We start from the raw sequence: 27,326 nt of genomic DNA on the forward strand, positions 1-27,326 counted from the left end.
GTTGAATTTGAGTACGATGCTGTAAGACGAGCCCACCATCGCTCAGCTGTAAGTGGTATTGCAAAGTGGAAGCATTTAGGGTCCACAGCTGGGTTCACCGAGTGCAGAGGTGTACAGTCGTCAACACTTTAAAAAGTCATTAACAGTTTGCTGACTGAAGTCCAAGCTCAAAACCACCGGCATTAACAACAGCACAAATATGTGCACTGAAAGCTTTGTGGCTGGGCTGCGATAGCTAAGCAGCTTTTGCAGGTGGTAACAGTCATACTGGCCTTTTGGACTTAAAAGTGACACAGCTAGTACCATGTGCACCATCTTTTGATGTCAGAATAGCTTTAATTCCTTGTGGCATATTTTGAAGAAGGCAGTGGATAGAAGGTAGATTTACACTTCCATGTTTTTATACCAAATTCTGACCCTACCATCCGAATGTCACGGCAGAAATTCAGACTCATTAGATCAGGTAACGTTTTCACAATCCTCTGTGATCTAGTTTGGTGAGCCTGTGTGAACTGTAGTTTCCTGTTCTTAGCTGACAGGACTGGTCTCCTGCTGCTTTAATCCTTCTGCACCAAAGGTTTGACATGTTGTGCGTTCAGAGATTCTCTTCTCTGATACCTTAGTTGTAATAATTGGTTATTTGAATTACATTTACAGCACTTTTTGTACATCTTTTTGTAAATGATCCTACTCAACATGTCTTTGAAACTGAATGTGTTATTTTTAATAACTGTACAGCACTCTAAATTTGCCCCATACACTCTTATTTATTGTTTTTTATGTTATATTCTTTACGTTTGTGTGAATCTGTATGCTCCACCTGGCTATCACTTTGCTCCTGGAACACATTTTCCCAGTGAAGGACCATAAAGGTTATTTCCATTCTATTCCATTAACTCAAAGCAATCTGACAACAAGAAGATATTTTAAACAAGACAACTGTTGCTCACTGGATATTTTTCTTTTTTAGACCATTCTTTGTAAACCATGCAGATGGTTGTGTGGGAAAATCCCAGTAGATCAGCAGTGTCTGAAATACTCCGACCAGCCCATCTGGCACCAATAACCAGGCCACGTTCACAGTTGCTTGAATCACCTTTCTTCCCCATTCTGATGCTCAGTTTAAACTTCAGCAGGTTGTCTTGACTACATGGCTTAATGCAGTGAGATGCTTCCAGGTTATTGGCTGGTTTGATATTTGCATTAACAAGCAGTTGAACGATGCTAACCAACCACACTCCATCCATAAATATATGGGTGTATTATTTAGCACATTCTGTTAATTAGCGCTAAGCTACAGGCTAATAAAATACTGTAATTTCTCTCACCACATCTGAAGCAAAAGCTTCTTGGATGGGCTGTATCATGTCATTTGCCAGATAATTACATTACATTGCAAACTCTCCAACAGCAGAAACACAGTGGAACTGAATTAGCAAAGATGAGGCCAGGCAGATAGCTACAAGCTACAGCTACGTGTGTTGGGACACTTATCAATTAAAGAAGCCATATTCATAAATTTAGTTAAATCTTACGTCTTTGCTGTGTCCGCATGGATGAGAAAAGATAAAATGACAAAGCAAAACAAATCCAAAATCACAAAATCTCAGAAAACAAGTCTATTCTTCTCTTTTTACCGTTGCTGCAAATCTCAGGGCTTTGGTACATTTGATTGGGAGATTCTTCACATCGAGTGAGACTCTATGCAGAGTTGTGTGTGTTGTGGCTGTTGGGCAACTTTGGAGGCGAGCTCCAGGCTGCTCATCCGAACTCTGCTTCCTCATAAAAGAAAAGTTGCACAGAAACCACAAGCAAACTTTAAAAAAAAATGTTTTGGTTGGTAAACAGTGGGCTCATTGGTGCCACGGGGCTGGTGATATGCCTGGAAAATGCTTTTGGCTGGGACGAGTTTTGCAAGTATGACATCTAAATTATAATCTTGTGTCTCTAAAGGGGCTCAGGGGCGAGCGTGGAGCAGATGGTTTTCCTGGCAAGCCTGGACCCAAGGTGACGTGATTAACCTTACCCAGAAATACACTGAGCTTGTGCTTGTTGTGTTATTTATTCAGAAAACCGCCATGTTAACAAGTGCGTTTTCTCTGCAGGGCGACGAAGGGCCTCCTGGACCAAGAGGACCTCCAGGGGAGAGAGTGAGCTCACAGTTGCCTTCGTTTTTGTTTATTTGGCATTTGGATTTTATGGGATACATTTTATTTTGGCATATTTTTTGAAATGTTTAATTTTTTTTCCAGGGGGAAGCTGGTGCTCCTGGACAGCTAGGTACTGCTGGAGCACGAGGTGACCGAGGCGTGCCGGTAAGCTTCTCAAAGCTTTCACAGTCATTCACAGCTATATCTCTGATTTATTTCTGCAAACAAGGGGCACTGTCCTTACCTCACTTTTGTACATTATGTAACCATTTCTATTAAAGTCAGCTCCAGTAAAATGAATGTCCCTAATTGGACTGGGTGACCTCCTGGGAACCCTTGGGGCCCGCTGGTTGTTCCCAGATGCCATTTTGAGACCGACTGACTTTCCAATTATAAAGTTCTTACTTCCCTGTATTAATATGCATTAATATGCCCTATGACAGCTGGGATAGGCTCCAGTGCCCTCCGCGACCCTGAAAAGGATAAGCGGAAGCGAATGGATGGATGGATGAATATCTGAGATCTGTTTTAAAAAATGAATATTTTGTTTTCCCATAGGGAGAGAGAGGACAGACAGGACCAGTTGGGCCAAAAGGTGAAAAAGGCGACAAGGTAAAAAACAAAAATCCGGAACCACTTTTATATTTTGGACACCTTAATAAAGTGAAGGAATAGGAGGAACGCTGCTGCATTTGTCTCACTAATGGTCGTCCTGCAGTATTAGCTGTAATAAGGTAATTAGCATCCAGACTCTGAACATATTGTCTCCTGCCTCAGGGTGAAGTGGGAGCTATGGGACCGCCGGGCATTCCGGGAAATGTGAGTAATATTTCTGCTGTTTGTGTGCGTGTTAACTGTAATAGAGTGCAGATGTGGTGAGATGTCACCTGCTTTCTTCTTCACAGGTTGCAAACGTCATTCCTGAGCCTGGTGAACCTGTGAGTACGCTTCTTCTATTTCACAAACTCCAGAATCAAATCCGTGAAGAATGGCTGTATTTTTGTTTCTTTCTTTCAATTTGCTTGATTTAAAAAAAATAAAAAAACATGTTTACATATATATATATATATACCACCGATCAGACAGAACATTCGACACCTGACAGGTGAGGCAGATAACACTGATTATCTCTTCATCGTGGCTGCTGTTAGTGGGTGGGATACATTAGGAACCAAGTGAACATTTTAGAAAAAGGAAAAATGGGCAAGTGTAAGGATTTGAGCGAGTGTGACGAGGGCCAGATTATGACGACTGTGTCAGAGCGTCTCCATAACTGCAGCTCTTGTGGGGTGTTCCTGGTCTGCAGTGGTCAGTGTCTATCAAATGTGGTTCAAGGAAGGAACAGTGGTGAACCATTGACAGGGCCATGGACTGTCCTGTTTGTTGCCACAAAGCAAAACTGGTTTAGGAATGGTTCCAGGAGCACAACAATGACTTTGAAGCATCGACTTGACCTTCAAATTCCCCAGAACTCAGTTCAGCCGAGCATCTGTTGGATGTCCTGGATAAATAAGGCTGATTCATGGAGACGCTACCTCACAACTTACACGACTTAAAGTATTTGTTGGTGACATCTTGGTAACAAATACCTCATCACACCTTCAGCACATGTTCAGGGGTCTAGTAGAGTCCATGCCTCAGCGAGGTCTGTTTTGGCAGAAAAAAGGGGGAAAGACACAACATTAGGCAGGTGGTCATAATGCCTGATCAGTATAAACACTGTTCTTACTCTTCTCATCTTCTGCATTTTTGCCATTTATTTCATTGTTTGTTTTTGCCTTAAGGGGAGACCTGGAGAGAAAGGAGAGAAAGGGGAACAAGGGAAACCAGGAGAGATGGTGAGTTTAGTTTTCACTTCCTCTTTTTACATAACCAAGCTTCAACCAGCAATACGCTCAGGATCCCACTAGGTGCCAGTAGAGATTTGATGTTGCTGCAGCGAGGATGTCCTGTTACAGTGAGAGAGCTCCCGAGACTTCCCTTAATTGGCTAAGTAAATTAAATATTTGACACTGTCATGCAGTGCCCTGAATCTCTGTTCTCTCTGCTTTGCTGATATATTGTATATTAGGTGCAGCAGAACAGAGTGCATTGGTATATTTAGCATTAAATAGGCAACATGAATTATGTGCTGGAATTAACAGACTCATATTCTTAAGGCAGCATATGACAGTAAGTCTTAAGTCTTCATCTAGGATCATCACTATTCTTCATTCGTTTTTAGAGTAGCCCTTTTAACGCTTTAAGAGAAATGTTTTAATATATTTTTAAATTAATGCATCTTCTCTGTAGGGTCCAAGAGGACTACCTGGTGAGCAAGGTTTTAAGGGACCACCTGGACTACCGGTACAAAGCTTGTTATCTCCTCACTCGTTTTAAGCTACAGTCATTCCGACCAGAATATCTCTGATTAGCTGCTTTGCTTCCAGGGGCCAAAGGGTGAGACTGGACTCACTGGAGAGACTGGGCGTGTTGGAGACCCAGTAAGTAGTTCCATCTAACAGGATTCACTTTTTAACACCAAGCGCTACGTTTTCTGTATGGTAGAGGATGACGATGACCTCTGTGTTTCTACCAGGGTCCACCTGGCATAGCTGGCCTTCAGGGTCCCCGTGGACTACCAGGAAGTGTGGTTAGTCTTTTCTTTCTGATCATTTATGTCTGTTGCAAGTGCTTCCAATGACTTTATACTACACATTATTAAATTAAGCTAAGAATTATCTTTATGTTTTAGGGCATACCGGGAATTATTGGGCCTCCAGGTCCAGCTGGACAAAGAGGAGACAAGGTCAGTCACTTATGTTTAAAATCCATGAGTGTGTTTGGTGGGTGTGATTTGACAGGATCAGGACTTTGCTGAGACTGGTATTGGCAGAGAAACAGACTGCTGAGAAAAAGAGTGACCTTGTATGTCCTCCATCATTGTTTCAGTTTGTGAATTCATTTGAATCCTGCTGCAGCAGCTACATGTAGGAGTAGCAATTCAGAGCTCTTTGTACTCTCTGCAGTTTTAATATGCAGGACAAGGTGTAGAATAATTATAAGACTGAGATTTAAAATAATAAATGATCATACATAGAATTGAATTTGACTTCTTTCAGAATCCAGAGCAACAGAAAAAAAAGTATCTGAGGCATCTGCTTTGCTGACTTGAGAGACAAAAGCAGAATCTTTTTATTCCATTATTTATTTTAGGGGGAACCTGGAAAACCAGGACAACAAGGTCTCGCAGGACCACATGGAGAGCCTGGTTTGACTGGACCTCCTGGACTACCAGGGAAGGGGAAAGATGGACAAAATGTAAGGCACAGCTATGTTATTTACTGAATGTTTACCATAGTTCATCCTACAAATATAATGATATTTAAAGTCATTTAATACAATATCATATTATAGGACAGTGCCACAATTATGATTAGAATAGATCAACTTGTCTGGATTTCAGCCCTTCTGCATCACATTAAGATTTTTTCATCTCCATCACCATGGCAGCTGTATCCATCTCTTATACTGTCAAAGGCTACACCATGGAGCCAGCTAACACAAGTTAGAAAGAGGACAAACAAAAACAAAAAACACCTAAAATTAGAGCACAGGCTCTTTGTAAGGGCTTTATTACATAGCATCCATAATATTTTTCCAATAATTCAAATGAAATGGTCAGAAGACACAAACACAGACAAGAGGTGTAGCCGACTGCTACTGGCTACACCCACCCGAGGACAAAATTAGCTCTAAAGACGTGCATGACCGGCTTGTAAACAAGTTTTCAAGGCTGAAGTTGGTATTTGAATGTTGGAGGCTGACTCACTTTTGCAGCCAACCTCAAGTGGCCTTTAGTAGAACTGCAGTTTTAAGGAATTTTGCATAGAATTTTTATTCATTTTTCCTATTTGTTATTCCTAAGCAGTTTACCTTCAGCTGCTTTAAAGTTTGGGAGAATTATCCTGGTAAACACTGCCAAACCATATTATTTTCTCTTTTTATTTGATTATTATTTGACACTTGGCAAATCTTATGAAGTCTATCTGCATTTTAACAACAGAAATGTATGTTTATCGAGGTTAGGATTACCTCTCCCGTGTGACTGTGCCTCAGAACAGTCTTTTGTATTTCCACATGTGTTCTGCTTGTAAACATCTCCTTGCCTGTTGAACCGCAGCGTAATATGAGCACTTGTATGAGGCAGAAAACAAGCCTGAGTAGGCACATTTTGTGCTGGAGCTCAACATGTGTCTTCATCATTTTTCACCGTGATCCAAACATGTGGCCGTCCTGCTGACGGGGCAGAGCAAACAGGAAGGACATTGTTAAGACATATAACATTAAAACAGCAGAGGGGCACAACGGATTTGCCTCACAGCAGTTTTCACTGCCCTTTTTTTTTCTTTTTACTTCTTTTACAGCTGCCAGGTGCGGCCCTGAGGCCTCGATACAGTCACGTGCATGAAGAATAGGAGCTCTTTGTGGACCATAAATGATTTATTCAAAGATGTTTAATTGCAGTATTTTGGTTAATAACCAATTTTATTTGTGGTATTACAGGGAGACCCGGGGCCACAGGGAATCCAAGGACCCCCAGGGCTGAAGGTAATGTCATTTCAGAAGTTTGTAAGAGTTTTCTAGGTCTCCTCAGCTGCTCCGGTTTATCGTGCACAGGTGCTCTTTTGTTGATGTGGAAAAACGTTCTTTTTTTTAGTTGTTGTTGCCCGAATGAGGAAAAAAACAATTCATCTTTGTAGAAAGCAACAAAAGCAATTCCCGTGTCCACTGCTCTGTGACCGTCGCTCTGATTATGACTGCCTCTTTGTTGTGAAGAGCTTGATGTGAAAGTTTCAGCACGCGTGAGGCTGGGAAGGGGCATTTGGTGGATTTATGGTGTCAAACTGCTCACCCTCATCACCGAGACGTTTTCTCTTCTGACTACAGAAATGTCAGCCTTAGATTGTATTTGTTTTATTCATTTTTTCCCCCAATCACTCAGAAAAAAACTGAGTTGTATTTCTGGGTTTGGCAATCATTGCTGAATGCAGTGCGCCAGAACCTTAGCTAAACATACTGGCAGCTGGAGGGTGAAATAAATTTAGCTTTTTCTTTTCGTCCCAGGGTCAACCAGGGTCAAGAGGAGAACCTGGGTTACCAGGGGACAGGGGTCCTGCAGGAGAAGGCAAAGTAGGACAAACGGTACGTACACCACGCCACAGTGATCCTTTTGACCTTCAGATCACTGGTAACCCGTCTAAGTTAGCGACAGAGTGTTGTTAATGCCCATCGTATTTTTGTTTAATTTTTTTTCTCTGCTTGCAAGCACCAAAGATAAACTCTAATGCCAAAATATGTAACACTTTACTGGAAATGTAACATCTCATCGTCTAGATCCTGAAGATTTACAATGTTGCTTTAACGTTAGCCACAAATTTCACCATGACTCTTGTTTACAGGGACCTCCAGGACAAACTGGACCATCTGGACCTGTGGTGAATATTTACTGAAGCATTTTTTAAATAACTCCATGCTATTATTGTATCGTCTTTAACATGCATTTCTGGGTTTAAGGGTTTGAGGGGTCCACCAGGTGTCGCTGGTCCTCAAGGCCCAGCAGGTCACAATGTAAGTCCAACACTGAAATATTTACTCATAAATAAGTTCATTTATGCTTCACTTGTCTTGACTTGTATAACTCTCTGCAGTGAACCACAGTTTTGGTGGATGCTGATGCATGCCTGTGATCTTCAGCTGATAGAAAATGTAATGTGTGGCTTTTTCTCCAAATGTAGGGTCTGCCAGGAAGGCCAGGAGAAAAGGGCTCACCAGGAGAGCCTGTAAGTACACACAGCGAGAGAACACCAGGCTACATCAGAGCTTCTGTTTCTCCAGCTGTTTGCTTAGTTTTAGTGCATGCATTAAATATAAAGCGGGATATGAGAACACTTTGTCCTGTCACTATCACTAGGATCATGTGAGTTATCAGAGCAGTTTTTGTTGGTCGCAGCTTTTTTTCATGAAAAGGTTCTAAAAAGGCCCAAGCTTAGCAGCTAAATATGTTTCTCAGACTTTAACATGAAACAAAATAGACAAAATGAGAGCAATATTGGAGAGAGACTAAATTACTACTCAGATTGCTGTTTGAGCATGCTCGGGAGTTTGGAAAACTACATGCAGTGTCCTTTGGGCTTTTCTATGGGGGTTTCAAAGTAAGTACAAAGCATCAGGCCTGTTGCTCGTCGGTCTAAAACCTTGGTTTGCATCCAGCTCTTGTTTGATGGCCACACGCTGACTGCAGTGACTGATTGTGGGGGTGTCAGCGAGCTTCCTCTGAAAGTTTTTCAGGTGTAGCTGTACAGCAAGGATGAGGGAACTTAGTCATTGAGGAGGGGCTCAGAGTAGTTTGGGTGGTTTGGGCATCTTATGTGTCCTCTCTGCCTTGACGTCACCTCAGTATCTTACCAGAAGACCTGGAGGCCATGACCTGGGCTCCTCTGCTTAGACTGCCACCCCCATGACCTGGACCCAAATAACTGTCAGGAAACAGATGCACGGCTGAATGGATGCTGCTTTGTGTTTCCTGAATGATCAGTTGCTAACATGTTCATCCTACCAACTTTATAAGGCTATATTTTATTCTTGTTAAAGAATAAATGGTCAGCTTCTGGCTGCAGCTCGGGGAAATGGGAATAAAACTCTGGAATCTAGTTTTAAAGTTGAGGTTGGAAATCTTGAGAGTCCACTAGAACGCAGCATTCATTTTGGAGCAAGATGTTTATATTCTATATATATGTGATACTTTTTTTGGACACAATTTTGGCTTGTGCACAGATCCCTTGATGTTACTTTGTTTCCATTAACTCATTTATTTTCTGTCTCCCAGGGAAAAGCCCCAGACTTTGACCCAAAGGTAAGAAGCCATTATTTGATATGATTTGATATGTGGATCATTTGATGACAGCGTGTCTGTGCCATCTTTAGGAGTTTTGCTCAGACTGCCCTGCAGGACCACCGGGACCACCTGGACTCCCAGGAATCCCAGGAGATAAAGGACAACAGGGACCTCCTGGGAAAAATGGAGAAGATGGATACCAAGTGGGTCAAAGTTATTAACATGTCATAATTAAAGTGAATGACCTCACTTCACTTCTCTTGCCTAAAGTCTATTATAATGTAAAAGCATGTATTTAAGCACATTTTATAAAGTGTGTGTTTGCTGCCCTGTGTGAGTCATGAGGTCTGAGCCTCGCCATCCGTCACCTGCTGTGACGGATGGCGAGGCTCTGTCTGCATCATTAGCTCGGCCTCCTCTGGGGGGTAGCGGTGAGCGATTAGCAACCAGCGACGGTGCTCGCCACTGTTGGCTCGGACAGAGACTGATGGTCTGCTGTGTGACTGCAGGGCCCGCCAGGACTAGCCGGACCTCCAGGGGCCCCCGGAGCCGATGGAGGAAAGGCATGTGTGCTCAATTACTGCCAAAATTATTAGCTGCTTCAATCAGTTTTTTTTTTAATTTTTTTTACATCATTCAGATGTTAGGGAGATATTTTTAACTTTATTTTCTCAAGCCTAAAGTTTTTCCAACCAAATGCTTTTCTCTTTTTGTCACCACAGGGTGTAAAAGGTGATCGAGGACCTGCTGGAAACCCCGGAGACAAAGGGGACAAGGTGTGTTTTTCCACTGTGACATTTCCAACCTTCCTCTCGCTGTGTTTGAAGAAACATCCAATGCAAAGTCTTCAGCTCGATTTTAATGACCATTATCTGTTTAATAGGGTCACCCGGGGCCTCCTGGTCATCCAGGTCCTCCTGGATTAATGGGTACACCTGTAAGTCGATGTTTCAGCCTTGTTTACACATTGTCAGAATACGTGAAAAGTGAATATTGACCTCCACTGACATCGTCTCTTCCTCTTCAGGGTAACGATGGGTTGCCTGGGCCTGCGGGCCCCCCAGGACCCCCTGGAGAAAAGGTCGGTTAGCACCCTGTGTACTTTCTGCTCAGAGAGCCCATTACCCATGTGTCATTATTGTACAACCCGCTTCCCTCTAGCGTGTAGGTCACCGTCCTGTGCCGTAATAATGGCTATTAATCATTTCTTTTTTGTTGGTGACCCGTTTTTGTGTTTGTTTTCACCAGGGCAAAGAGGGTCTCAAAGGAATCCAGGGACCACCAGGGCTTCCTGGCTTGATAGTAAGAAAAATCATGAGAACGTAAAGCATCATGAATATGCAGTTCCTGCTGGATGCTGTGATTATTTTAGGCAGCAATATAAAACCATAAGTGGGCCTTTGGGTCTTTGACGCTGCAGACCCTAAATAATTGTTTTCCTTTATCACAGGGGCAGCCTGGCAAAATGGGAAAAGATGGCAGACCAGGTGAACCAGGAGAACCTGTAAGTTGATGGAAATGACCCACAGAGCATAAAAAGTTTGAACACTAACTGGAAGATATTGTCTGTATTTATTTATACACATTTGCTCACTCAAGGTGTTTCCTTTCAGGGCAAACAAGGTGAAACTGGACCCCCAGGAAACTCAGGGCTCAGGGGACTCCCTGTAAGTAGCCAGCAGTAGATCTGATAGAAGAACCTGGTGATATGCAAATTGCTGTGACTGATTCGCTGCACCTTCTCTTTCTAACCAGGGCTTCAAAGGCCACAGAGGAGAACCTGGCGCTCCAGGAACTAAGGTTGGTTTGCTTTTAATGTATTTGAGCAGAGAGGTGCGCTGTTAAACAAGAATAATATGTTAGAGATATTACAGGAGAAAGAGACGGAGTTATAGGTCAGTGTTAATGAATGGTCAGGTACAAAGACTGAAATCATAATGATTAAAACGCAGCCAATGACCAAAGGAAAACTTCAAAATACCAGTTTAAAGACATCTGGGTTTTGAGAGCAACATATAGAGACATGATGGATAATTCTGAAGACATTTTTCATTTTCTCTATACCTGTTTATTATCTTTTACACTTAACTGAATAACTGACACATGAAACGTAAGGAATTTGATAACCACCGTTGCAATACTGTCGCCTACTGAGGCTTTAACATTTCTTTCAGCCAGTTACCACAAAGAAACGCTGGCTATCTTGTGCTTGCCTGGTAGTCTAACCCTCAGTTTAACTAAAACATAGCTATTTTTCCTTTTTCATGCAGTATCAGACTCCTAAAGCAAAGTAAAATAACCCACCGCATTACAGACTATATCAACTATTGTAATGCCACGACTAAAGAATACAAATACTGAGAGATTCCAGCAACAAGACGGGACACAGTTTCTCCTTTTACTTCACAAGGCCGCGCATAAACAGCTGACCTTAAAAATGCGAGCTAAAACCATTTTGAGATTCTGGCAGTGCAAAAAAGCAGAAAATCTGCACCAGTGCAGTTTTATTTATGTTTTGTGACAGCATTTTTTTTCCTGAAGAGGTGTGCAGTTTCCCAGACAGCGTGATGGGTCCTGAAACAACTACCCAAAATAATCTTGGTGTCTGTGCAGACTTGCTGCATTCATGTTACCCTCAAGAAAAACCAAGTAAAACATGCAAATATAATCAGTGACGGTGCGACAAAGGACAACAAATGTAGCCGCAAGTGTCGTCGTTGGTGGCTTTGAAAAGTGCCGCACCGTCACTTTCTCAACTGCTCACAAATGCATGCAGTGTGAAACCTGCGAGGAGTGTTACTTAGTCTCCGGCTCAACAGCCTTACTCACAGCAGGGGTGCAGGATATAGCACACAGCCACGTTCGCTGTTTAGCTCGCCGCACTGCACCGTCACCTCATATCTGACACCAGCCCAGAGGCTCACCTTTTTTTTTTTTAAACACCTGTTTTAATAGAGACTCATTGCACCTGCTGCTTTCTTCTGGATTCTGTCAAAGCCCCGTGACCAATAGCATGGCTCATTACAGACAAGTCTGAGTGAGTCACAGCGAGGCAGGCAGCCTCCTCGCCCTGCAGCCACTCTGCAGACAGCTTATTAGAGGAATTGTTGCCGTAGACACGAGACTTACCCTTCATTATCACTTCCATGTAAATTAAACTCAATCTTAAAATTGAAAGTTGATTTCACAAGTGCAGAATGTCTCAGCGTAGTCTGGAAGCATCATATAGATTCTTACAGGAAGCTCTCTGGTCTGCAGTGTTGTGTTATTCTTATAAGCAGCAAAGGTTACATTATGAGTCATCGTAATGTAACCTTCATATTCTCTCTTTGTTTAGTTGATGTTTTTTGTTATGTGGCACAGGGAGAAGATGGAAAGCCGGGATCACCTGGACGTGACGGTAAAGCTGGGAAAGAGGTACGTGGTGGGTTTTATCAAATTTCGCTTCCTTCCTTTCTACTTTAAGTGCTTAATGCATTTTTTAGAGAAGTACTCAGGCTAAGGTTGATCACGCAGCTGCCCTAAACTAACAGTAGTGGGAATTAGCAACCAGTATGTGCAGGTTTTTAACGTTAACATTATCGTTTATGAGTTTTCTAGAAATTTTCAAATGTACTGTTTTACAAAAAACCCCCAAAATATTATTATTATTTGACGAAACTGCCAATAATTTGCCAATTAATTTACTTGCATTCCTAAACTGAACATTTTTTAGTGAATGAATGTTATGCTTGATTAATTTCTGAGTGCTGACTCAAACTCGGGTGTAAAGATGTAAATTCAGTTACTCTCCTAATAAATAACTGTCACACAGCTGTGTGGCAGGTCGCGTGGGACACAGTTGCAGAAATCAGAGACAAAGAATAAACTAAAAGACAGTTGTATTGCCGTCCTAAAGCTCAATAATTCACAAACTCAAACAAAGAAGAAGCTGCGAAAACGTGGAACTCGAGGAAGACGCTGCGAGAGGAGAGGACGTGACAAAGGGTAGTGGAGGACAGAGACAGTAAATACACAGGAAGGTAATTAAGAAAGTGGAGACAGCTGAACAAGAACAAATCAGGAATAACAAGACGGGGGAAGCAAAACTGAACACAACACACAAGCATGAAAAGGAAAACATAGTGATTCCAGAAAAATCAAAACCCAGAGATCATGACAATAACAATATAACTCTTAGTTTTAAACACGTTTGACAGATTTCTTCTTGTTTTTATGACGCTCTAATTCATTTATTAAGCACTGTACATATATACAGAAAGGGGCACCACAAGGAAAAATGCAGCTTTTATTATATTCAGTTTTCAGCCCTTATGGCGCACTGAGGAACAGACAATACATTTAAAGGAAATAAATGTACACATGAAAAAACCCCAAATAAACCCTGATAATGCCTCGACTGCAGCTCTCTGATATCCCCCCTGCTGTAAACATTTGTCACCCCCTTCAAACTCCTCCAGCACGTTCTGTCTCAGTCGCTGAGCTCTTGACTGTGATCATTAATGTTGTCTGGAAGCAGATGTATTGATTGAGGGCATCCAGATAATAAAAAAGTTTCTTCCTGGCACACATCTTTAATCATGTCTTTTATAACGACTGCGGCCAAGTCGTGGCAGTGCCGTTTTTATCTTTTGACACTGTGTGAGAGTTGTTTTGGTTTTTTTGGGGGGGTTTTTCTCTCTTCGTCAAAGTGAAAACTCGCACATACACTCAGAAACTGCAGGATTGTTATGCCCCCATTTTTCTTGTGGCACGCTGTGCAGTAGCACTTCACAAAAACCTCTTTCACCAAGCTGATCCTCTGGCTGTGAGGCAATGAGACAGAATGTTCTCACAGCTCACGTCTCCTGAAGTAAGAATATATTTTTCACCTACAACAACAACAATTCCCATTTAACAGCCTCCTACAGGAGAGGCTGCGGTCCAGTAAGGCAATGCTACGTAAGGAGATCAAATTAGCCCTTTGCATGTTTCTTTCACTATTGAGCAACACAGTCAACTGAGTGCAGCTCAAACTGCCAGGTCACAAATGAATGACCTGATGCTACACGTGATGCTACTTGAATCTGGAAAGCATGCTCCAGTGTAAGAACTGGTGTTTACACCTGCGGGCGGTTCTTTGGCTACAACGTGGCGATGCAGCGTGGTTTTTCCCATCAAACGCAGGCTCTGCAGGCGGATGCTAAAAGAGGCTGAGGAAGCTTTTCTCTAAATGAATTCTGAGCTTGCTTTATTATAAACCGCTCTGCATAAATCAGAGGCCTGTAACGGCCGACTTGTCCAACAGGCAAGAAAACGGCAACAATATTTCTGTGAGCAGTAGATACTGTGGTATCCACACTGTATTTCAGAATCGGATTAATCTCCACTCTCTGCTCAGATTCAGGCAAATGCTGCACAAAGTAATTTTACAAAGCTTCGTAATGTATTGACCCGTACTGCTAAAGCAACACAAGAGTTTCTCAAAGTCAGTCACCTGATCTCAACCCAACAAAGCACGTTTTTCAGTTACTGAAGACCAAACTGAAGGCAAAAGACCCAGAAATGGGCAACAACTGAATGTGGCTGTAGTAAAGTCCTGGCAGAGCATCTCAAAAAACGAAATCCAGCGTTTGTTGATGTCCGTGTGTTATAGAGGAGCCAGTGACACCTTATAGAATGGACCTAAATCTCTGGCACTGTTCACCTTTGATTACTCACTTGCGCTGATATCAACTGCTTTAGCGACGTTGGGGACCAATCAGAGCTTTAAAAAAAAAAAATTGGTATAAACAGCTGTAAATTGTAAATGTTAAACAGCTGAAGAAAATAAAATACATACAGTATATAATACGAGCAATAAAAGAAATAAGTATCTTCATCTTTCCGCCAGTACACGTTTACTGTAGTGATGAAAAGATGCCGCTCACTCCAGAACGGAGGGTTTTGCTCTGATGCTAATATTTAGCATCTGGCCCCCATTTTGGCCTAAAGATGCGATAAAATTCATTCAGCCAGTTTGAATGCAGGGTACTAATGTTGTCTTCTTACAGGGTCTTCGGGGACCTCCAGGGCCAGAAGGACTTTTAGGCCCAAGAGGAGAGCCGGTGAGTCATTTTCAGTCACTGGCATGGCTGTCTGATGCAGAGAAGAGACAGCACGGTGTCACGCTGACAGATAGGGACATAAAGTGGCACTCAAGCTGTTTCTCTCACTGCCCTTCCTCATCAGTTTTTTTTCCATTTTTTCTTTTTTTTCTTCTTCTTGTTTTTTTAACTTGTATCCCAGGGCAAGCCGGGTGAACCGGGACCGTCAGGAAAATCAGGTCTCCCCGGAACACCGGTGAGTTTCCTCTTCCTGTTCTGCAAAATCTTTGCATTCAGTTTTACTGTTTTTTCACCTTTGATGTAAGAAGCACGTATCCCTAATTTAACTCTGTGACAAGCACCCAGAGAATGAATGAGCTGAAGCAGTACTTTCAGTGATAGCAGAACAGGCGTACATGAAACTGAAGGCAAGAGGAGACTTTTTGAAGAAATGAGCCGTCAGATTTTGATGGAACATCAATGTTGCTCTGACTGGGGAGGGAACATCACTTTCCCCTGAGTGAGGAGGGGAGTTGGCCGGGTTGCTGCTAGTTGGAGAAAAGAAACCCTCACAGTCAAGTGAATCAGGTGATCGTCATTTTCTAGAAGACTCATCTAGTAATTGTGTTTTGATGCGCACCCACAGAGACACGCCTAAGCTGAGTCTCTGGTGACAAAAGGTCTGAATTGTCTGATGATGCAGAATGCAACCAAGGTTATTGGAAGGTTTTGCACAGAGTGCCTGATATCAGGGGGAAAACAACTCTGGCTCACAAGGTTTCCTTCAGGGATGATTTTACAGTGAAAATGTGAGTGTGTGAGGATTTGGAGAAAAGCCAGCAGTGACAAAGCTATCGGTTAAAGAATTGGTTCACATTTACATTTTGAGTCTGTCAGGAAACAATATTCAAATGAGCACTTGAACGCTAAACAGGTTTCATTTGCTGTAATTATCAGTCCTGTTCAAACTGGCCATTAAATGATCCCTTTCTAAACTGCTTTGAACATAATTGACTGTAATCAGAATCTACATTCAGAGTTCACTTGAAGCAGTTGTGAGGGTTAAGCATCTTACCAAGTGGATATCGGAGTTAAATGAATTCCCTTTGCATATTTTCCTGAACTGTGTTTCCAGGCTCAGTTGCAGCAGAGACTCAGTCTAAGCTTGTCACAGAGTAGCTAAGTAACCTTTATTAGTTGTTTAAGCTTAAAACTTTCATTCTGATTTATCTTAAAAGTAGAGACAGTGTCCGTCATTCCAACCATGTGCAGTGGTGCAGTACACAGTAAAATGAGATGACATCCCTACACGACCATGGTGCTACATATGACATATAACAGACAACCAACACAGGACTGCATAAAGTGCAATGTGCAAAAATTGCAACCCTTCCCCCTCCAAAAAAAACAACAACAAAAAAACAAAGGCAGTGCAACACTACATAGAAGACAACGATGTGGACCCAAGACAGTGCAATAGAAATGTGCAAAAAGAACCTTGGTGTATGAAGGTGTGTGTGTATGAGATTGTGCAGCTAAGTGCTCAGTAGTGACAGTTTGGGAGCTGGTTCTGTGAAAGGGAGACCCTTCAGCTTTCAGGCCTGTCCTGGAAGAAGGGTCTGAAAGCTGAAGGCTCTCCATCCCATTCTGCTCTTAAATTCTCTAGGAACCAGAAGTAACGCAGGAGTCTGAGAGCAAAGTGCTCTATTAGGGTGATATGGCACTATGAGGTCTTAAAGATAAGATGGAGCCTGATTATTCAGGGCCTTGTATGTGACGAGAAATTTTTAATTTTAATTTATCACGGAGCCAATGAAGAGAAGCCAGTATGGGAGAAACATGCTCTCTCTTTCTAGTCCCTGTCAGTACTCTCGCTGCAGCATTTTGCATCAACTGAAGGCTTATCAGAGAGCTCTTAGGGTGAGCTGATAATAATGAATTACAATATTCCATCTTAGAAGTAATGAATACATGAACTAGTTTTCCAGCATCACTCAGACAGGATGTTTCTAATTTTAGAAATGTTGCACGAATGGAAGAAAGCAGTCCTGCATATTTGTTTGATATGTGCATCGAAGGACATATCCTGGCAAAAATGACCCCAAGATTCCTCACAGTGTTACTGGAGATAGATGTAGCCACCATGATGTCCCCCAGTAGTTTCTTGGTGATGGTTTTATTGCCATAAAATGAACAATACTTCTTGCTTTGTAAGAGAAGCCTTGTATGTAGAATCAGTCCCAGCATCTGCCCTTGTTGCTACAGTAACACTAGGAAGAGCAGATGTTGGAGACTGCACTACAACCAAAGTTAATGCAACAGTGTGCAAGTCACCTTCGATGTGGTTACTTAGAAGATGGCGACCAGTCTGCAACAACTCAGTTAGTTGCTGTGACCATTATTGTTAGTAAATCTTCACCAATCTGTCTGTGAGTGATTGCAGTCAATCCGAGTCAGAGCAAACCTCCGTGTGCCAAACCTATTCAAACTCCTTGTGACTGAAAGTCATTACGTAGAGGTTCAATGTGCAATGTGTTCCCAAAAGCGAAACCCAGCCACCAAATTTATGCACAAACACTAGCAAGCTAGTGTTAGCCAATAACCTCTGTTAACCTCTGTGCACTGAACCTCTGAACCTTATAGGCTGCAGACACACAGAGCCACTAATAGTCTGTGCAAAACACAATGAAAGTTCCTCAAAAGGCACCAACTACACAAAGATGTTTCAGAGTTCATTGAGTCAAATTAGCTGAAGTGAAGCCCAATGGACAACCATCAGCATCAGTCAGAGACCATTCCTCTAACTCTAAGGCAGCTTTGTAAGTCATATTTCACATAGAAGTACTCTGCCCTTTTTTATACGTGGGTTTTAAATACACTAAGTAGGACCTGAGAGCCCAAACAGGAGAGAGCATGCTGAGCGTGGTCAGAGGTGAAACGCTGGTGTTAAATTACTCTTTAATATCAGGTGTAATAGTAAATCATCATGATTGATATAAAACACCTCGCAGCAGTGACATTTTTAAATGCCGTATCATTAGTATGATAAACAAAACAAACTGTTTATTGTAAAGCAGTGTCACATTATTGGAAATGTCACAGCTAAACGTAGAGTTGGTAACGTCAGAGTACTGAGGAAAAGGCTGAAATATGCAGAGCGTTTGTTTAGTGATTCGTGCTGAAATCAAATCAGCTTATGTGTCGGTATCATGTGCAACGAGAATGTTAATAAGCTGTGGGAAGGACTAGCAGGACCTGTGCACCGACCTGTGGGCTGAAGGATGGTATCTTTGGAGGTGGACTAAATGTTGCTAACTGGAGGGCAGACGATATGCAGGAAGTTATCAGAGGAGTCGATGATATCAGTCAGCAGAGGAAGCAGATCAACAGGAGCAGCCCGGGGGAGGGAAGAGGGCAGCAACCAGAATGCAGAAAGGTTACAGAGGGAGATGGAGAGTGATTTCAGTGGATGGCGAAGGAGATGTTCAGAGGAAGAGTCAGATATCGACCAAAATGGTATCAGATGTCAGATTTACCACGCAAAGAAAAGGAAGGGGTGCAGTGAGTGGAGAGGAGCAGAGGTGATAGAGAAGCACATCAAAGATTTAAAATACAGCATTTTTTTAAAGAAAGTGTCGATAAAATGGGCATTAATACGTTTCTCCACTCTGTGGATGCATTAAGCAGCTTGTCTTTGAGCCCACGCGCTGGTTAGAAAATATGCATTTTAATGTTTTCAAGCCACAATATTTATGAAAATTTCATTCAGAGCTCTGCTGCATGCTGAGCAGGAAATGCAGCTAAATCTGCAGTAATGATGCAGCCCTGCTCATCTACAGTGTGCCATGTGACAAACATGTCTCTGCTGTCCTACAGGGTCTCAGGGGAGACAAGGGCGAGCCGGGCAATCCAGGATTACCAGGCTTCAGTGGACCTAAAGGCCCCTCGGTGACTGCAAGATTATTTATTTATATATTCATGTTTTGATGTAAAGATTAATCGCAGCTCGCAAATACGAGCAGCTGTGGGTAATAATAGCTTTTATTTTGATTTCCAGGGCCCGCCCGGTCCAATTGGCCCAGAAGGAAAACAGGTAAGACTTTCCAAAAGAGAACTGATGACGTATCATCTTTATATCCACACTAACATTTACTTGTCTGTGGTATTTTGTAGGGTGTGCCGGGCAGAGCTGGTGATCGCGGTATCAAAGGAGAGAAGGTGAGCAGCGCTAGGAGTGTAAACCAAATCAGTTTTGCTGACCACTTTCGACATATACACTTACACATTATAGCAGCGTGTGACAATTACTGATGTGCCACACGATTTTGAGTCAACCAGACAAAAATGCTAGAAATGAATTTATACGTTTCCCCCCAAAATCCTTTAAAGAAACTTAAAATAAAGAAATAAGGGGGAAACTAATGACTTTACTGTGCTGAGCACACTATAATCACATGGAAAACATGCCTGTGTGTGGGTGTGTATGAACTGTGGGGCTGTAAATGCAGGGCAAACCCACACTGCCCACACGTGGACCATAGCATTTTTGCCTTTTTATGTCCACATTGTCGGCTTGCTGATAAACAGCCCTATTGGCTCACCTGTTGGCTAACCCATACAGACCCTGCCGACATTTTACTCCACCACAGTTTTCTATGGGCAGTCTACAGTGAGGTTGCTCATAGAAAAGCCACACAGGGCTCTGTAAGGGCAAATTTGCTTTAAATGCCACACTTTAAAACAAATCTGACACAGACAGCAAGAACATTGGAGTGTGTTAAAGTGTGCGATAAGAGGATGGAGGCGTGGTGTCTGCACCATTTTATTAAACCAATGCAGGTGTCATGATACGTAGGTCTACATGCTGTTAGATCAAAACCACCAATTCGTGTGAAATGGCATTTGAGCTCTTATGTGCAGATATGAATAGAAGTGTGTTTTATTATTTTGTCTTGCTTTTGATGTGCCTTGGACACAAAAATTGATTCAGTTTGTAACAGAAGATCGTTCTCAGTGAACTGAGTGGTCAGAATCTAAAAGTAACAGCTACACTAAAAGCAGCACCGATCGTGTGAGGAAGTGATCTTAACGAAGAGATCAGACAAATCTGAATTAGTTTTGGGTATTTTTGTTTTTTTTAAATATGCACACTTCATGTATAATGTCAACCATCTTAAAAAACACTAACTTTTGCCCAGCTGCCTTGCTGGTTACTTTGGGATCATGTTCTTCGAGGCTAAACATTTACAAACATAGTGACAACTGTTCCAGGGAGATCCAGGTACAAAGGGAGATAAAGGGCAGTCAGGAGAGCCAGGTATGCCGGGAAACCCTGGTCCCCCTGGCAGGAAGGGCCACACGGGGATGATGGGCATGTCAGGACCACAAGGAGAAATCGGAGCCCCAGGGCCACAAGGACCTTCAGGAAACCCTGGCCTTCCAGGGCCCAGGGTGAGTCATAAACCCAGCTGAAATAGACTCTGAAAAAATATCGGCCCCTACAGCAGTATGCACAGCACCATCAGATGATAATTTTTCATTAGCATCTCTGCTTCTCCAGGGAGAGTCAGTGTCACTGGAACAGATGAGGCGGCTCATCCAGGAGGAGCTGGCAAAACAGCTGGATGGTGAGGCGTTCTTCTGGTACCCTTTGAGATATTTGTTCATTTGGGTTCAATGAGAATAACCTTGTTAGATATATTACGCTAACCTTTCTTTCTGCTTCCAGCCAAATTAGCTTATCTCATGGCTCAGATGCAGCCAGCACATGTGAAAAGCACAGCGGGCCGCCCCGGACCTCCGGGCCCTCCGGGTAAAGATGGCAGCTCTGGACGCCCTGGATCCCCTGGAGAACCTGGGATGCCCGGACAGAATGGAGGAGAAGGACCCAGGGGACCCATGGGCCCTAAGGGTAGGACAAGATTCAGAGAAATGTTTTTTGGTTTGGTTTGCTTATGATCATCGGATCATTGTTGTTTAGTTGTTTCCAAAACAAACACCCAAAATAAACCCAAAAGTATTGTGGTTCTCAACATTGTGATGAATTCCATAACATCTTTAAAGTTAGTGACAGGCATACTTTTAAATTTCTAAATAAAGCGCTTCTATAATACTGAATTAGCATTAAAATTAGCATTTTAGCATATTAGCATTCCAAACACATCCCTGACTAAATTACTCTAAATGACGACACTAGCATGTTTTAGTATTTCCTGCCTGACTTATCAGACCACACAAAATGTGTATCAACCAGCGACTTTATATAAAAGATGGACGGAGCTTCCAGTTGTGAGTGCACAGTGTAGATTTTGTTAACACCTACTGTGCCGCATAGTGGTTGGCCATCTTGCGTTTCCTCTCAGTTTCTATTGCAGTTTGTGCATAAAACATTTTTGTGCATACTATATTTTAACACATTTTAATCATATCAAAACAACAAATCAGGAATACAAAAATGTGGCCAATATTTTGTGATATTTTACATTTTTATCCCCAAACGAACTCAAACACTGGAGTTTATCGAGTGAGCGTAGGCTGTTAGATCGCTGTTTACATCTCAATCCCAGGTTTGGAGTTTCCACAACTATTTACCTTGGAGGAGTTTGTCAAACCTTGTGAAATATGAGTCGATGAGTCAGTGAAGCTCACTTCTGTCCGATGACATGATGCTGAGGTGAGCTCTTGAGGTGTTGTAGAAAATGTCTGTCAAAGCACTGCTGTTTTTACTGAAGCTTTCTTTGAAGTGGATCTACAGTTGACAGACGCTTGGTGAATAAACTCTCATATGGTGTAAAAGTGTGAGTTAGCTGGCGTAATGTTAGCTTATAACCAGATTAGCATCAGTCTCGGACATTGTCTCCTGCCCCATGCATGAAGCTGTTGGAGAACTGGTGCTCGTTCAGTGACACACTGCTGCATCATGGGTGCACAAAGGAGCATTGCTGCCTTCCTCCCAGCAGCTGTTAGACTTTTTAACCATCATTGCTCCCAACAAAAGCAATACGATGTTTATATTCTAGTTGTTTATATCACTGCTGCTATTTGCACATTTTTTTCTATTTTCTGTTTTTAATCATTTTTAAAATTAATACTTAATACTTAATTTAATTAATAATTAATTAAATTAATTAAACTTAATAACTGTACAGTTTTTGTCTCCAATGAGGGACAATAAAGGATATTTCTATTCTACTCTGTTGTATCCTGGCAGGTGTTTAGCCAGCTGGTGAGGTAGATGAAGAGGTGGTGGAGATATATAGTTTAAAACAGTTATTAGTAATATCTAGGTATTTAGAATGTCAGATAATAATTCCTTTGAGGTACACAGAGTTAGACCTGCTGTAACGTGGGTTGTATTCAGTGGTTGAGAGGAGGCTGCAGTCAAAAACTCCTGATGACACTGGTACTAGGAATTCCACAGTGCTTCTCCTTTAATAAACACACTCTTCACCAACCTTACAAGGCCCGGTTGAACGGCTGCAGTCTTGTCATACACGAAGCGAGCAGTGTTCATACAACCCGTAATATTACTTTGAGTTAGGGAGGTAAAGATATGAGGTCCATCTCAGTCTATACGTCCATGTGCAAGCACGTTTCTCCCACATCGTACAGAGGGCAGTGACACATACTAGTGACATCACTAAACATTAACTTGGGTTGTCTTAAAGAGACACAGTTGTGACTGTTACGCTGTTTCTACATTCTTCTCTGTAGAGCTTCTTTCAGTGTGTCAGAGGAGAAAGAAGTCAAACTCCTGCATGGGGCTAAACTACGAGACGATAACAGAACAAATGGGAATGAAATAAAAACTTAAAGTGAGAAATGGATGGATTATGTAGTGTGGGATTTTTAAAAAAAATCCTTTTTTGTGCTTGTTAAGTCACTGATGAGGTCCAGAGAGATTTCATGTCAGAGACTGAGAGAGAGTGGAACAGCGGTGGTTGAGTTGAGACTTCGTCCTGTCTGCGTTTGTGCGCCTCACACCAGCTGCTCCTTTAAACTTTCATCTTAGGGCTCCCTGAGACAAAAGTTGTGCATGCCGTCTTCACAGCAGCTGTTTCGACATGACATTATCAGGTAACCACAGGTGTAACACGAATTCTGACCCTGCTCCTTTTACACAAGCTAGTGTCCCTGTGGCCTTCATAGTGGCCTTCTTTCCTGCCTGTGACGGCGTAAACAGGACATAGTTAATCCGATCAATCCTGCCTGCGTTCACCCTGCTGTGACATGTCAAAATGTCTCCTGAGAAAGAGAAAAAAGAAAGAAGCTGACGGGTTTGTAGACGCTAAATGCCTGAATCACTGCGTGCATCCTGTTTAAAATTAATGGTATACAAGCCCGAGTGGATTTTTATTTTATCTACTGAGGTCATTGAAGTCATTCCATAGCCGATGCAGTACTCCCACAAACTAGCAGACTGGCTGTAATATAGAGTCAGTATGCTGTTTGATCCTGTGGGAGCTGATCAGCTTTTTTCATTCTTCAAAGCAGCTTTTTGTTTAGTTGTCAAACCAACATATCCATAAATTTAAACCTGGGAGCAGAGTCCCGTACGATGAAGCGAGTTCAGCATGCCCAGCATGCCCAGCGTGTCGTTCTGTTAGCTGATTCACAATTACAATCAGGAAAAAGGTCGCACGAAACTGGTGATCAACTTGTAACGCAGCAGCAAAATCATCTGACCAATCGTGAATATGGAAAGTGTGCTGGAAACAGAGTAGCTGATGTTTACAAAGTAAGATAAACCTGTAATATTAGGTGGAAAAAGAGTTAAATACACATCACAGACTTGAAAGTAACACAGCTGCTGCAGACAAAGCAGTGGTGAGAGTGTAGGAGGAAAAGAGCTGGAGTAGTTTAGATTTGAAAGCACTATATGAATCTGTGAGGGCCTTAAATGTTTTGGACAGTAAGACTGGAGAAGAGCTACTGTATTAATAAAGTTCATCTTATTTGAAGCCAGGAAAGAAAGTTGGCAAAATGCACGTTTAATTAAACTAAAGGTAAATGTGCGTAAGACAGCTCTGGTGGGATTTCAGTCTGAGAGGGAAGAAGAAATATCAGAAGAGAATTCAAACACAGGTTTAGACTTTGACTATATGTGACTAGGCAGAAAGCCGTGGTCACACAAATTAAAAATTTATATTCTCTTTTGGAAAACAATTCAATTCAATTTTATTTATACAGCACCAAATCACAACAACAGTCGTCTCAAGGTGCAGAGAGAAACCCCTCAATCATGTCAGAATCAGAGTCAGAATATGACCCCGCTGAGCAAGCACTTTGGCGACAGTGGGAAGGAAAAACTCCCTTTAAACAGGAAAAAACCTCCAGCAGAACCAGGCTCAGGGAGGGGCGGGGCTATCTGCTGCCACCGGTTGGAGGTGTTTATGATCTTGTTTAATGAAGTTATTTAGTCTGTGCAATGTCTGGAAACTGTGATAAATGTCTGTTCTAGTTTGTCGTCCTTAAATGTTTCCAGTCGTAACTTGCAGAGTTTTAGTGGTTTATTCTGACAGCAGTCCCCTCCTCTTTGATTTGCTTCATTTTCACCCCTTTGATGATGCAGGGATAATGAGAACATGATGTTCACTGCAGCACCCTACCTGCTTCACACAGCAGCAGCCTCTGACCATATTTCACGCTGGTTTAGACATCTAACGGCTGAAACTGAACAAATATGTAAATGTATGAGAATCTGTGATGAATTGAGCTGCTTAATGCAGGAGAGAACCACATCCTCGCCTTAAAACTGATAAACGTTGTTCATTCTGTTTCTGTTCCTGTGTATGTGTCAGGTGAGAAAGGAGCAACGGGAGAGAAGGGAGACCCCGGGATTGGTGAAAGAGGAGAGCCAGGTCCTGCTGGACCCATAGGTAAGGATTTTACATACTCTGACTCTTAGAAGAGCTGGTCCAGTTCTAATAAGTTTCCTTAATGCTCTACTTCCGGTTCCAGGCCCAGCAGGTATGCCTGGTTACGGCAAAGACGGAAGCCCGGGACAAGCCGGAGCCCAAGGAGAGCCAGGAAACCCCGGCCCCCACGGTCAGCCTGGACCTCCAGGCCCTGCTGGCCAGTGCGACCCAACCCAGTGTGCCTACTATGCCAGCCTGGCACAACGGCCCCACAACAAAAATGTGAAGGGGACTTAAAGAAGAAGAGCCAAGCAGAGTTGGGAGACCAGCTGTATTTATGAACTTAATCAAGAATCAAGAACTTTTTTTTTTTTTTGTTAACCTCAGTACAGACGGCTGAAGCCACAGGTGCTGCCGGTCAGATTCTATGTTTTGATTTTGGTACGACGCTCGGGATGGATGGGGATTAAGCAACGTGGGAGTTTCTTTCTGATCTAATATGGGATAAAGAGGGCAGCTAGTTTTTTTCCCTCACTTGCATGCTTCCTGTAAATATATAGGAAGATAACATGGATGGCACGGCCCGAACATCAGGAGTAAAGATCCTGCTATTCGATATTATATCATTTCATCAGTAATCATCTCAGTCAGGCGCTTTGCTGCTTGCCTCACACCGTTCTGCATCAGCCACCCTTCACAAGTTAGCATCAGGCAGCACGTGTCATTCACTGCTCACTAAGTCAGTGACTGACACAGTCGCAGTAATTACTCAGTGTCACTTTTCCGGCCATTGATTGGGAGAAAACGGTGGCAGACGGTGAGATGCAAACAGCAGCAGTGGGTTTTGTGTCGGTTCGAGTGATGAATCATTTGCATTTCATCCACAGCAGCATGTATGTTGTTATATCGCATTTGTTTTTGGTGGCACAGGGATGCAAAAACAAACGGAAAAATAAAATGCCTTTTAGAGAAATGCGCCTTTAAAATAGTGCAGTTTGTTTGGTTCATTTAGACAGGTAGGAAACAAGATTTTATTCTGGGAATAAACTGAAGGCGGCAGGAATGACCTCTTTGTCACAACCCACAAATTAGCATCTCTGCAATGTCATTTCATGCTTTGGTGAGATTTGAAGGATTTCATTCCAGAAGTCTTGTTTGTATTTGTGCATGTGACATTTAAGGGTGGATATCTAGGGTTTTTTGTATTTTTGTAAGGACTTCATTTAAGTTTGCTCTTTTGACCATGAATATATGCCATGTAATGATTTGTTCCAGAAGATAAGACAGCAAACAGTGTCGCTGTTAGATTTGTGCTTTCATGCTTAATGAAGCGGCTCCGGTCACTCTCTCTGAGCTACACATAGACCTGAACAGCAAACAGCTTTGAGGAGGTGGTGTAATTGCAGCCTTTGTTCACCTTTCTTGAAAAGCGGCCTATTTCACTCCGCTTTCCCTAAACCTGTCACTTCCTCTCTGTCTCTGTGATGCTTATTAAGTGCCTGTAGCTCTGGCCTGCTCTAAAACACACACTGTTCTTATTTGTACCCTGAAACCTGAAACTGGAGAGCCGATCTCTTGCATCTTGATGATCAGACTGTTGTGGTAACAGTTTGAACAATCCCTTTGTCTTATGTCCCTCACGGACCAATTAGAGTTCCTCCCAACCTCAGACACCTTGGTTATCTAGAACCAATTAAAAATAATGTTCATTTTAAAAGAACAAAGAAACTCCTTCAAATAAAGACGAATAAAAGCATCTGAATGTGAGCTTGACAGATCTTACAGTATGATCTAATGGCTGATTATACTTTGTCATTATCTCTGTCTCAGGTTACATAACACAAGATCATTTATGAAGAGAGTGAAGACTGTGCTTTGACAGCACTTAGGTTTGTGTGGTGAAGCTGACAGGAGTCAGCTTGACCAATATTTCTGAGGCTGTTCTAGAGGCCGTTTTCATAAACAGTTGAGTTAAAGTTAGTCTGTCAGTTTTGGAAAATGGAAATACATCATTGTCATATTGCAAATAGAAAAATGTTTGCTCCACAAGCAATCAAATATAGCTTCGCAAAATGTATCAGTGCCAGAGGGGCGTTCCTAGCCTTGAAAGCTAGCAAGCAGCCAGTGTAGCTAGCCACAGAGAGAGCACGTGTTAGACAAAGCTTCCAGTCTTTGTGGGGGAAAACTTGCACGTTCTTGAAAACTACCTGGCAGATGATTGGATGAACCATCTAGCACAGGCCTGTAGATGCAAACTGTAGATTATAGCCATGGTGATGCCAAGTTTGCAAAGCCTTTGTATCACTTTTAGAAATATAGCAGTGTCTTCTCAGTAACAGGGTAGGCGATTCCTTAAGGCACGCTCTGCTTTATCTTG

The 27,326-nt window shown here is 42.4% G+C and overlaps 1 protein-coding gene across 6 annotated transcripts in view; it reads left to right on the forward strand.

The window, feature by feature from the left end:
• Positions 1 to 26,691, forward strand: part of col22a1 (collagen, type XXII, alpha 1) — a 65,470-nt gene extending 38,779 nt beyond the window's left edge. For all 6 annotated transcript variants that reach the window (XM_040021472.1, XM_040021473.1, XM_040021474.1 and 3 more), the window contains 38 exons: positions 1,954 to 2,007; positions 2,106 to 2,150; positions 2,253 to 2,315; positions 2,709 to 2,762; positions 2,928 to 2,969; positions 3,056 to 3,088; positions 3,935 to 3,988; positions 4,443 to 4,496; positions 4,580 to 4,633; positions 4,729 to 4,782; positions 4,885 to 4,938; positions 5,346 to 5,450; positions 6,696 to 6,740; positions 7,257 to 7,334; positions 7,592 to 7,627; positions 7,707 to 7,760; positions 7,928 to 7,972; positions 9,019 to 9,045; positions 9,117 to 9,230; positions 9,537 to 9,590; positions 9,750 to 9,803; positions 9,911 to 9,964; positions 10,055 to 10,108; positions 10,276 to 10,329; positions 10,478 to 10,531; positions 10,641 to 10,694; positions 10,783 to 10,827; positions 12,391 to 12,444; positions 15,060 to 15,113; positions 15,295 to 15,348; positions 18,969 to 19,040; positions 19,150 to 19,185; positions 19,266 to 19,310; positions 20,364 to 20,543; positions 20,653 to 20,719; positions 20,821 to 21,003; positions 24,893 to 24,970; positions 25,053 to 26,691. In XM_040021472.1, coding sequence (XP_039877406.1) covers positions 1,954 to 2,007; positions 2,106 to 2,150; positions 2,253 to 2,315; positions 2,709 to 2,762; positions 2,928 to 2,969; positions 3,056 to 3,088; positions 3,935 to 3,988; positions 4,443 to 4,496; positions 4,580 to 4,633; positions 4,729 to 4,782; positions 4,885 to 4,938; positions 5,346 to 5,450; positions 6,696 to 6,740; positions 7,257 to 7,334; positions 7,592 to 7,627; positions 7,707 to 7,760; positions 7,928 to 7,972; positions 9,019 to 9,045; positions 9,117 to 9,230; positions 9,537 to 9,590; positions 9,750 to 9,803; positions 9,911 to 9,964; positions 10,055 to 10,108; positions 10,276 to 10,329; positions 10,478 to 10,531; positions 10,641 to 10,694; positions 10,783 to 10,827; positions 12,391 to 12,444; positions 15,060 to 15,113; positions 15,295 to 15,348; positions 18,969 to 19,040; positions 19,150 to 19,185; positions 19,266 to 19,310; positions 20,364 to 20,543; positions 20,653 to 20,719; positions 20,821 to 21,003; positions 24,893 to 24,970; positions 25,053 to 25,246 — 2,505 coding nt within the window. In that variant the 3' untranslated portion in view covers positions 25,247 to 26,691. The remainder of the gene's footprint in view (positions 1 to 1,953; positions 2,008 to 2,105; positions 2,151 to 2,252; positions 2,316 to 2,708; positions 2,763 to 2,927; positions 2,970 to 3,055; positions 3,089 to 3,934; positions 3,989 to 4,442; positions 4,497 to 4,579; positions 4,634 to 4,728; positions 4,783 to 4,884; positions 4,939 to 5,345; positions 5,451 to 6,695; positions 6,741 to 7,256; positions 7,335 to 7,591; positions 7,628 to 7,706; positions 7,761 to 7,927; positions 7,973 to 9,018; positions 9,046 to 9,116; positions 9,231 to 9,536; positions 9,591 to 9,749; positions 9,804 to 9,910; positions 9,965 to 10,054; positions 10,109 to 10,275; positions 10,330 to 10,477; positions 10,532 to 10,640; positions 10,695 to 10,782; positions 10,828 to 12,390; positions 12,445 to 15,059; positions 15,114 to 15,294; positions 15,349 to 18,968; positions 19,041 to 19,149; positions 19,186 to 19,265; positions 19,311 to 20,363; positions 20,544 to 20,652; positions 20,720 to 20,820; positions 21,004 to 24,892; positions 24,971 to 25,052) is intronic.
• The last annotated feature ends 635 nt before the right edge of the window (positions 26,692 to 27,326 follow it).

Source organism: Simochromis diagramma, unplaced genomic scaffold, assembly GCF_900408965.1.
Source record: "Simochromis diagramma unplaced genomic scaffold, fSimDia1.1 OVJJ01000753.1, whole genome shotgun sequence".
NCBI lineage: Eukaryota > Metazoa > Chordata > Actinopteri > Cichliformes > Cichlidae > Simochromis > Simochromis diagramma.